The following is a 10,457-nucleotide window of genomic DNA, read 5'->3' as shown; positions in this document are numbered from 1 at the left end:
TAATTCTTCGCATTTGAATTCAAGGACAATGTGTGGAAACCTAGTATTTGTGTGTGTGCTTGTTGGAGGGGGGGGGATCCCCAGAGGGATTCTATTTAGTTCTTGTTCTGTTGACGTTAACAAGAGGGACAGACACGCTTTCCAAAATAAACCGTGGGCTCAGATCAATGTGTTGTCGTGTCTTGGATTCAACTCAGATTTTTTTCTTTAGTCATTTCACAAATCATTTTTTTCCTGTTTGTTTGCGTAGGTTTGTTAATTACGCCTCTCCCCCTGCAGTGTGTCATTGTGAAATTCCCTGTGATTTTAGAAATCAATTAATTATTTATTTTTATTTTTCCCCATCAATGAGCGTCCCTCAGACACATGCTGCCCTCTGCTGTCACAGACTGCACGTGCACACTTGCTCCCCGGGATCTGCCTCATATTGGGCGGGTGACGACAGGCGGGGGGCGCCAAGAGGCAGCCATGTTGCTTTTTATTGCACAATGTGCTTTCTCAGCTGTGAACGCTGCTGAATACTCGGCTTTCCAAGTAGCGTGTGCGTTGCACCTCTATCTTCAAATATAATTGTTTGTTTTTGAGGCGGATCACGGTCAGCGTGAAGGTAGTTTAAAGAAGGTGCTTTTCCTTTGCCCGTGTATATGCAAGATTATATATTTTTAATTTCGAGTTTGTCTTCTGCAAAGGTTTCCTCGTTCTGACACCGCTGCGCTTGGGGAGCGTCGTGATTAGGATGGGATGGAGGGAAGCTTCGCACTCGACGGCAAAAGGAAAGTTTCTCTCTCTTTCACAGGGGCGAGAGGCCCTGTTCAAACAGTGCGCTAACCAACAATATCTGTTCAACTCAAAGCCGAGTTCCAGCTTGAAATGGATGCAGGCAATGCGAGCAATTCGGAGAAAATCGATACACTGTTACTGATGTTCATGAGCAAGGTTTTGTTTGATTTGTTTTTTTTTAGAAAAATATGCAGGAAACTGGCAGATATTCATGCAAATTGCCTAACATCTTCCATAGCTTATCTAAGCATCTCCATGAGGACGCAAACTGACACTAACCGAAGGCCGACAGGTCCACATCGCAGCCCTGTCTGCACAAAGACATCCAGTCTGTTTTTAACTATTTCCTGTGGTACATTCAGACTGACAGATGATCCCTGCTCTTCACAAGGATACACAGAACGGAGGCAGGGGATGGAGGGTGGGATATACACAGGAAGAAAGAGTAAGTACAGATAGGAAGAAGAGAAGGAGCCAAAACAAAAAGTAGCCCTGATATTAAAGAAAAAAACATTCCAAAAAATAAAATTAAATACATCAAAACTCAAATAAAAAAAGATATATGATAGAAGACAATAAAAAAAAAAACAATCAAGTGTGAGCAAGAGAGAGAGAGAGAGAGAGAGACTAAGAAAGATAAAAACAATGAAAAATGCAATGAAAGATAAAAAAGCAAACATGTATGTACAAGAGTTGTCACACACCGTGCCCTCGAAATGGTGCCTGATATGAGGATCAGAGAGAGAAGAAGAGAGAGAGATGAGAGAGAGAGAGAGAGAGAGAGGAGAGAGAGAGAGGATGAGAGAGAGAGAGAGAGAGAGAGAGAGAGAGAGAGAGAGAGAGAGAGAGAGAGAGAGAGAGAGAGAGAGAGAGAGAGAGAGAGAGAGAGAGAGAGAGAGAGAGAGAGAGAGAGAGAGAGAGAGAGAGAGAGACCTTTGAGGAGCTGGACAGGGAGTTGGCTGTGGATCTGGAGCCCAGGGTCATGGGGGTTTGGGAGGGCACTGGGGTCTCTGGGTGGAAACCCGAGCTGAACGGGAGGTGGTGGGGTGGAGGGGGGTACTTTAATCTGACTTGTCCCCGTCCTCCTCGCGATGGCTGTCGGCTCCATCACGTGAGGCCTTCTCCTCCTTGGCCAGCTGGGCCTGGGAGGCCAGGATGGAGGAGAGGGAGAAGAGGCCAGAGGAGGTGGTGACGGCAGGGAGGGTCGGCTGGCTCAGGCCCAGGGGCAGGGGGGTCATGGGCAGCGCCAGACCCTGGAGCTGGGACAGCTGGTGAGCCTGGAGCTGCTGCTGCATGGAAGACCAGCATGCACAGTGGGATGGAGGGAGCAGAGAGGAAGCACAGTTAGAAAAACCTGCAGAACCCACAATTGACAAAGTGCAGGTTTAGCAAAGTCTTTGATGCACGTGATGCATGTTCATGTTCAAGCTGACAGTCACAAAGGACACATTCAGTCCAAAAATTCTAAATCAAAAACACACAGAAGAGATTACCTACGTTCAACTTGCTGAAGGAAGCATTCCAGCTGTTATACCCCTGACATGCTTCCCCAGCAGAAACTGTGCCCCTTCTCAAGTACACTAGTTGTGATAATAGACTGTTTTTAGTACAAGACCCATGTTTCCCATAAACTGGCTCATGTGGAGCCTACAGGACAACAGCTGCCAGTTTGTCAGCTTGAACATCTGTGTCATCAAAAACAGCTCTGATCTACTTCAATAGGGACTTAATCAGTAATTTTCTTTTGCTGTTTGGCGAACAGAATAATGCCCTTCAATGTTATATTGGGTGTTGAGCAAATTTTTTTTTTTACCATTGTCTGCATTATTGGGAGTTAAAATTATTATGTTTGCTTTTCATAGATGATAATTTATTTAAATTCATTAAATGGTATCAAAAATGGAACTTTGAAGAGTGCCTGATCTTGCAATTTTATGGATTTTTCGTATTATTTACCAAGCAGACTAGAAAACTGTTAAACAAATGGCGGGGCACACTTCCCACCCACCCAAATAGGTCTGGCCCTCCCTCTATTCACCAAATGCAAAGAACCTCACCAGGAGAGAAAGGGTGAAGCGTCTTTGTGAGACATGCATCATAGTGAAGGAGTAGCTAAGCTGGTAGTGGTGTAATGCCGAGTTCAGACTACAAGATTTTAGACTGATTTTACACCTGTCAACAGGTTTTTGGAGATTGCCGAGGAAAAGATCGGAGGCAAATCATAGCGCGCTCCTGTGAGTGACGAGCGTGTTGTGTTAACTGCTCACGACACGATCCAACTGCTCGCTGATGGCTCACACGCATCAGTGAGATATCAAGCCATTTTAATATATGGTCGTGTCAGGATCGAGTCGGGAGTAATGCAACGAGCTTCAGCCAATGAGAGTAGACACAGAGCGAGGGGGAGGGGAGGAGTCGAGAAGGACAGACAGCAGTGCACCAGAGCAGCCACAAGAGCAGCCACCAGAAACACCAACATCCCCATTTTAGTTTTCTTCTCTACGTTTTTAATATATTTCTTAATTAAATTCTGCTTTTATTTCCCTTTTTTTTTTTTTTTATGGTAATCAAGAATCAAATACAAAATAAATAATCCTGTCCCGCGTATCATATCGCGTCATTTCCGGTGTCACTTTTACTGTGTGTTTTCGTGACAAAACAGTTTGGAGCCCAGGCAGACTCAAATTCCTCCTGGTGAAAAGATCTTGTAATGTGTGATCCCTGTCAGTCATTGTAAGTTGCTGCTACTTCACGACATGTGGTGAATGAGCTGTGGATACAGCCAATGTCTGCCCGTCTGCCATATTGGAGCGGTCAAAATCTGCTCGTAAACAAATACAATATGTATTGAGGGATGCAGACTTCTCTACAAAATTGACTGTAAGTTGCTTAATTCTGAACCGATTCTCATGAAATTTGCTTGGTAATAAACAAAAGAAATTGAGCACATTAACTATTGGAATTAGATTCAGTTATTGGGCGCGGATGCTCCACCCATATTGATAATAATATTGTAGTGAGTTTACGCCACAAGCATAGAGATCAAGTATTGTAGCCAACTTGGCTCATGGCACTTTACTTTATGAATGTTCCTTGCTCAAGTTTGGCTGTGAAGACTAACTATAAGGCCAACACAATTAACCCTGACCTATGCATGAGAAAAATCCCTACTTTTTAGTGTTTCACAGACAATAAAGTGCTGATCAATAACGGCCGATAAGCAGCAGCGACAATTACAGAGTGTCTCACTCAGCTGGGTCTGCGTGGCCGCCAAGAGGCTGGAACATCTTACCCTGATAATGGAGTTCATCTCTGGGGGAGTGACCTGCTTGGCCCTCTCTATGGCCCCCAGGACCTGCTGCTGGTGCTGGGGTGGGAAGACACAAAGAGAGCGAGACAGGGACAGGGGGATGGAGGGGGGGGAGGTGCAGAGGTTAGATCAATATCAATTGTCCGAACAGCGACTCGGCTTTTAATTCAGTCGCACGCATGGACACATGCAGATACTAAGGCGCACAAACAAACACGCGCATTGAATCTCACACGCACCCAAGCATGGTGTGATGGTGGTGGAAGGGCGGTCGATTGGGGTGCTTTAATGGGTGGAGGTCAACTAACCCCCTGGTGGGCAGATAACAGCTTATCTGGATCATATAGCCCTCTACTTCACGCAAATCATCTCTGTGTGTGTATGTATGCGCGCGCGCACACACACACACACTCACACACAGTTAAGAGGAGGAAAGCATAGTGACTGAGGGGAAGACAGAGTATGGTTTAAAAAAAAAAAAAAAGAAAAGAAAAAAGAGGCAGGCAGGAAGGGAGGGTGAGAGGCCAAATTAAAAGGGAGGCACGGTGGTGAGGAGGAAGGAGTAAAGGGAGAGATGGAAGAAGGGAGAGAGAGGCCGAGGGGTCAATGAGGTGCAGAGGTAATGAGGCGGAAATGAGGGTGATCTCATTCCAGGATGTAAAGAATAGGGCCGGGGGTCACAGGTTTTGTGGCAACTGGGTGTCGGCGCGCGCGCGTGCGTGCGTGCGTGTGTGTGTGTGTGTGTCAACATGCACATAGGAATGTTTTTTTAATGTGTATAGTCTTTTTGTCGTGTGTGTGTGGGTTGTGTGAGTGAGAAAGTGTTTATGTATGAGATAAAGAGTGTGTGCGTGCGTGTTTATACCTCCTGAGACAGGTAGGGGAGAACTTGAGCGCAGATCCCGTTCAATCTCTTCACTATCTCGGCCTGAGGACAGAGAGAAAGAATAGATTAAGAGAGAGAGATGTAGGGAGATAAACAGACAGAGAGAGAGAGAGAGAGAGAGAGAGAGAGACACTCATTCTAATTTAGCTCACATAAGCCATACTCCCCCTCATCCACATGGGAAATATTTACTACGGCTCCCAAGATCCTAAACTGGGGCACGACTCTTTGACAATACACAACAATTGTTTATTAACTAGACATTCACTAAGGCAAGTGCGTGCACGCACACGCACACACACCATTATGCAACACTTCATTCTCCAACCAAACAATCCCACTTGCAAAAAGTGCACATAGTTCTGTAAAGGTGTCAACAAAAAGCAGTTCTGCTACAATTAAGGGTTCCACACCCACCCACCCACCCCCACCCCCACCCACACACACACACACACACACACACACACAGCTCTTTCTCACACGCAGGTCTATTATCACATTTGGGCAGTAATCATCCAATCCGGTTGAGATATGCAAAGCAGCGGTAATTGTGTTATCGTCTAATTGGCTGAGCGTTGGAGGTGCAGACATTAGGAATGCAGAGCACGGCTCCTGCTATCTGCTCATCATGATACGCACGCTCCCTGACATCTCTGTCGGCTCCCAAACCTCTCGGTGGGACACAATCTACGCTAACTATCGCTGCTTTGCCGCTTTCTGCTCTCAGCTTTTTATGTGGCCTCTCGCCCGTCGCTCTCTCTCTCTCCCTGTCCCTATTTTTCCCTGCTTCTCCCCATTTTTGTTATTTTGTTTTCTCTCGCAGGCTTTGTATCTGCATCTCTCCATCCATCTGTCTCATCTTCCTCAATCTTTCTCAAATTATTTTTCCCTCCCTTTTCTGTACATTTCCTACTTTTCTTAACAATACTTGAAGCATAACTCAGAAATGCTCTGTATATTTTCCGTGTTGTTGTTGTCACTGTTGTGAGTGAAGGGAAGTCAATTTTCCATGCAAGACGTTGCCTTAATTTTCTGGTTAAAAACCTTGTACGATTTCTGGGAATCCTTGGTTAAGGTGGCACCTTAACCAAAGATTCCCAGAAATCTTGAAGATTTTCATTTAAATATATGTTAGTTAAAGTCTCTATCGCCGAATTAGGTAACACAAATGTGATTGAGCCTATGGCCCACTGATGAAAGCTCTTGCATTTGCAGTATTCTGAGTATCAAGAACTAGGTGACTTTACTGCCATGCATTCATGTTAATGACGACCTTGAATTGTTATGGAGGCATGGCCCAGGTGTGAACTACCCACTGACTGATGTCACACAGGCGACACTGTTTGGATTTCTGGGAAGTGAGGTCCAAAACCACACCTGTAATTACAGTTTTTCGCCATAGTTGCCGCCAAAATCAACGAAACAGAAAAACTTGTAATTTCCACTTTGAAAAGTCATTCGGGTGTGCATTGTGATCGGATCAGTCAGAACCCTGAATAGTCTAAACCAGGAGTTCCCAAACAGGGGTGCACAGCCCGCTAGGGGTCCTCAAAGAAATTGCGGCTCCTACGTGGCTGTAGGTGCAGAGCCATGTTGGTTACGCCGTTAAAACCCAAGCCACCTCCGAGCCACAGATTTCATGCAGCAAAATGTATGAACACACTTGATGGTGATGTCTACGTGACAAACTTGTGTTTGCCCGACTAATTCCCAGGAAATAGTGGAGAAAATAAGGCTGGCTGAGTCTGTGCTATCTTTCAAATCTTCTTCTTGTCCTGAGTTTTCCTTTATAGTACATTTATACATACACACAGACATATCTATCTATCTATATATATATATATATATATATATATACACATATACACACACACACACACACACTTTTTTACATTACATTTTTATTAATGACTTACTGTTTTACCGATATTCTTGTTTCTTTCTTCTAAATATTTACTCCTTGTACTTTTTCTCTTTATATTACTCACTGTTCTCTGTGAATCACTTTTCTACTGTTCTTGAAAGGACTGTTCTTAATATAAACAAAATAAAGTTTATATTCTAATGGGTCCAGCCCACAGACCTGCTCTTTGGCATTTTTCTGGCAAAAAGTTTGACATAACTACCGCTGGACCCACGGACATGGTTGAGGTGTCGTTAGAACCAGGACGTGTCAGACATCTCGTGGTTTAGTTTCATCCATATCTACATTTGGAGCTGTAGCTAGTGAACTGATAAAATTTTACCGGAAGTAGCAGGATGTTCTTGCATCCCCGATAGGATAAATTTTAATTTTTAACATAAAGGAGATCAGTCAGGTCTTATGATCAACGCACAAAATTGTATCCGATTTGATCTCTGATTACAGCGAAGACAATAAGATGACTTGAAGTGGAATTAGGTCTCACAGATAACATTTCGAGAACGCTCGTGTGAACATGCTCTAGTAGATGTATGTGTGACTACCTCACCCAGATGAAGTGAAACCAGAAATGTTGCAGTTTCCTACGTGTGAAAGCGGCTGATGTCTCAATCTGCCTCAACCCGTCTCTGTCTAGTCTTTTGCCAGCCTGGCTTCTCCCTTCTTCCTTATTGTTTCTGTACCTTCCGGTATTGTGTTGTTCCTTTATAAGAAAGCAGGCTCACAAACCAACAACCATGAACACGGGGCAGGCTGAAAGAACGCCTACAATGCAAACACAGAAGAAAAGACGACTCTGAGTTGGCACATTCAGGACTGGCCAGGGAGGAAAGAATACTGCAGCAGCGACAAGAAAGGACCACACACACACACACACACACACACACACACACACACACACACACACACACACACACACACACACACACACACACACACACACACACACACACACACACACACACACACACACACACACGACAAAGCGGTAGCAAGGCTTTGTTTCAACACATGCACACTTCGATCCAGAGCTGAGCTGAACGGCTGCAACTCTTCAGCAAGAGGAAACCAGCAGAATGAGAGAAAGAGAAAAATGGTGAGAAGTAAGAGAGAAAGAAAATTTGAGAAGTGAGGGAGAGATGTGAGGGACAGACATAGAATGAGCAGAGGCATGTTTTTTTTAAACTGAGAGAGGCAGAGTGATCGAGAGAGAGCGACTGAATGTGTGAGCGCAAGAGATAGAAAGCGAGAGAGAGGAAAATAAAGAGAGGTAGAAAGGGGATGAGACGAACACTGGCAGTACACAATAGGCCCAGACTTGAATGCTCTTCGACACTAGTTTCCACACATCCCCTTCAGTTTCAACTCTATAATGGAACTAGCGCTTCATGCACACACACACACACACACAAACACACACACACACACAAACACACACACACACACACACACACACACACACACACACACACACACACACTAAGCCTCATGAGTACAATTCATCACACCCCACTCCTTCATCTGACAGAGATGAAATATTTAGAAATTCAGTAGGAGGAGTGAGCGCTTGTGTGTGTCTGTGCATGTATTTGTGTATATCGAGTCTCCTGTGCATGTGAGCACTGAAGTCTGTGCTTTCTGGTGTGTCTGTTTAATTGCAGGTATGTGTGTGTGTGTGTGTGTGTGTGTGTGTGTGTGTGTGTGTGTGTGTGTGTGTGTGTGTGTGTGTGTGTGTGTGTGTGCGCGCGCATGCATTCAGGGTTGTTGTTCATGCATCTCTAAGTGTGTCTGTGTTTTTGCCTGAATGGTTTTGTGTTGGACTCGCATGCATGAGGTTATTTAAATTGCTGGATAGCAGTTCCTGTGTGTACATGTGTGCGTGAGCGCATACGTGTGTTTTTCTGTGTGTGGACATTTGTCAATGGGCAATCAGCTTTCTGGTATGGCTGTCTGTGAGCACGGTCAATCATACAATGCAGTGTGTGTATGTGTATGAGTGTGTGCATGTGTGAGTGTGTGTGTGTGTGTGTGTGTGTGTGTGTGTGTGTGTGTGTGTGTGTGTGTTGGACGAGGTCAACAATAAGGACTGACCCTTCTGAGGCCATCGCTCTCTCTGGCTCACACAGCCTGGGTATAAATTACTTCCCCAGCCCCGGCCATGCACGCTGATCTATGGATAGCAGCCTATCAACTACCTCTATCACTGAGAAATGGTTTGCTCCAGTTGAAAGGTTCCTCTACGTTTTCCATGTCAAAATTCCAGATTTGTTCAAGACCTTATAGTTGTGACTAGATTTGATATTTGGGGTTTGATGTTGAATATGATTTATTTAACCAGCGCTGGCTGAGCAATCTGAAAGCCGGCTAGGCAGTGGTCTTCAAACTATGGGTCGAGAACCTCTGGTGGGTTGCAGTGTAGGTCCAGGTGAGTGAAGGGATGGCCGCATCAAAGTATTTTCTTTACTAGTAAGGCAATTGCAATTTATAAGATCTCCCGTGATTGTATTTCTGCAGCGTTTTCCAAAATTCTATCTGGACTCAGACATGAAAGTAAATTAGAAAGAACATTGTTTCATCCACCAATTTCCTCTATAAGAAAGATCTCTCTACAAACAGATTCAAAACCTATTAGATTTTTTTGACATGTTTAGTCTTTATTTTAGTTAACAAATATATATATACACTACTCACAAAAAGTCAGGGATATTCGGCTTTCAGGTGAAATTTCAGGATGAACCTTAAATGCACTATAACCTTTACAGGTGAACTTAATTTGACCTTCTCTAAACTTTTGAATGCACATGTCCAACTGTTCAATGTTTCAGTACTTTTTGCTCAACTTGCTGTTCTCTAACAAGGAGCTGAACGGCAAAATTCACAACAGGTGTTTGATCCATGAATCGACCAATACATTTCCTGGTTCAATTAGAATTGGTATTTAAACTGTCCTCTTCATCATGCTGTTCACATTTTGACATCATGAGACCAAGACGACACCTAACAATTGATCAACAGTACCTCGCCATTGTGAGGCTTCAAACAGGATGTTCTCAGAGGGAAGTGGCCACTGAGCTTAGAGTGTCACAGAGTGTCATCAGCAGGTTGCAACAGAGATACAGAGACTGGAAGAGTCACAGAAAGGCATAGAGGTGGACGTCCTTTGGCCACATCCCACACTGATGAGAGCTTCATTGTGACAGTGCCGTGCGGAACCGGATGATGAACGCAACTCAACGCCAGGCACATTTAAGGGAGGAGAGAGGCACCCAAGTGTCATGTCAGACCATTCAAAACCGTTTCCATCAGCGTGGTCTGCGTGCAAGACGACCTGCAAGGGTACCTGACCACACCACCAGGCACAGGCATCATCGTCTTGCATGGGCCAGGGAGCATTTACGCTGGACGAGGGACCAGTGGCCTCAGTGCTGTTCTCTGATGAAAGTCGATTCACGTTGAGCAGAAATGATGGCCGCCAACGATGTTGGAGACGTCAAGGAGAGCGCTATGCATCAGCCACTTTTGTCACCAAACGAGTCTTTGGTGGTGGTGGTGTTAGACTG

The 10,457-nt window shown here is 44.7% G+C and overlaps 1 protein-coding gene across 2 annotated transcripts in view; it reads right to left on the bottom strand.

Annotated features, from left to right (window-relative positions):
• Nucleotides 1-1,782: 1,782 nt before the first annotated feature.
• The window catches only part of tle5 (TLE family member 5, transcriptional modulator), a 43,661-nt gene continuing 34,986 nt past the window's right edge, over nt 1,783-10,457 (bottom strand). Inside the window, exons 5-7 of one of the 2 annotated variants that reach the window (XM_080006746.1) lie at nt 4,956-5,018; nt 4,073-4,147; nt 1,783-2,069 (exon numbers count right to left, since the gene is read on the bottom strand). In XM_080006746.1, the coding sequence (XP_079862872.1) occupies nt 1,842-2,069; nt 4,073-4,147; nt 4,956-5,018 (366 nt within the window). In that variant the 3' untranslated portion in view covers nt 1,783-1,841. The remainder of the gene's footprint in view (nt 2,070-4,072; nt 4,148-4,955; nt 5,019-10,457) is intronic. The other variant, XM_080006747.1, reaches the window with a different exon arrangement.

The sequence above is a fragment of the Zeus faber genome (genome assembly GCF_960531495.2).
Source record: "Zeus faber genome assembly, chromosome: 1".
NCBI lineage: Eukaryota > Metazoa > Chordata > Actinopteri > Zeiformes > Zeidae > Zeus > Zeus faber.
The sequence above is the reverse complement of the archived record's forward strand: the minus strand, read 5'-3'. Positions and strand labels throughout refer to the sequence as shown.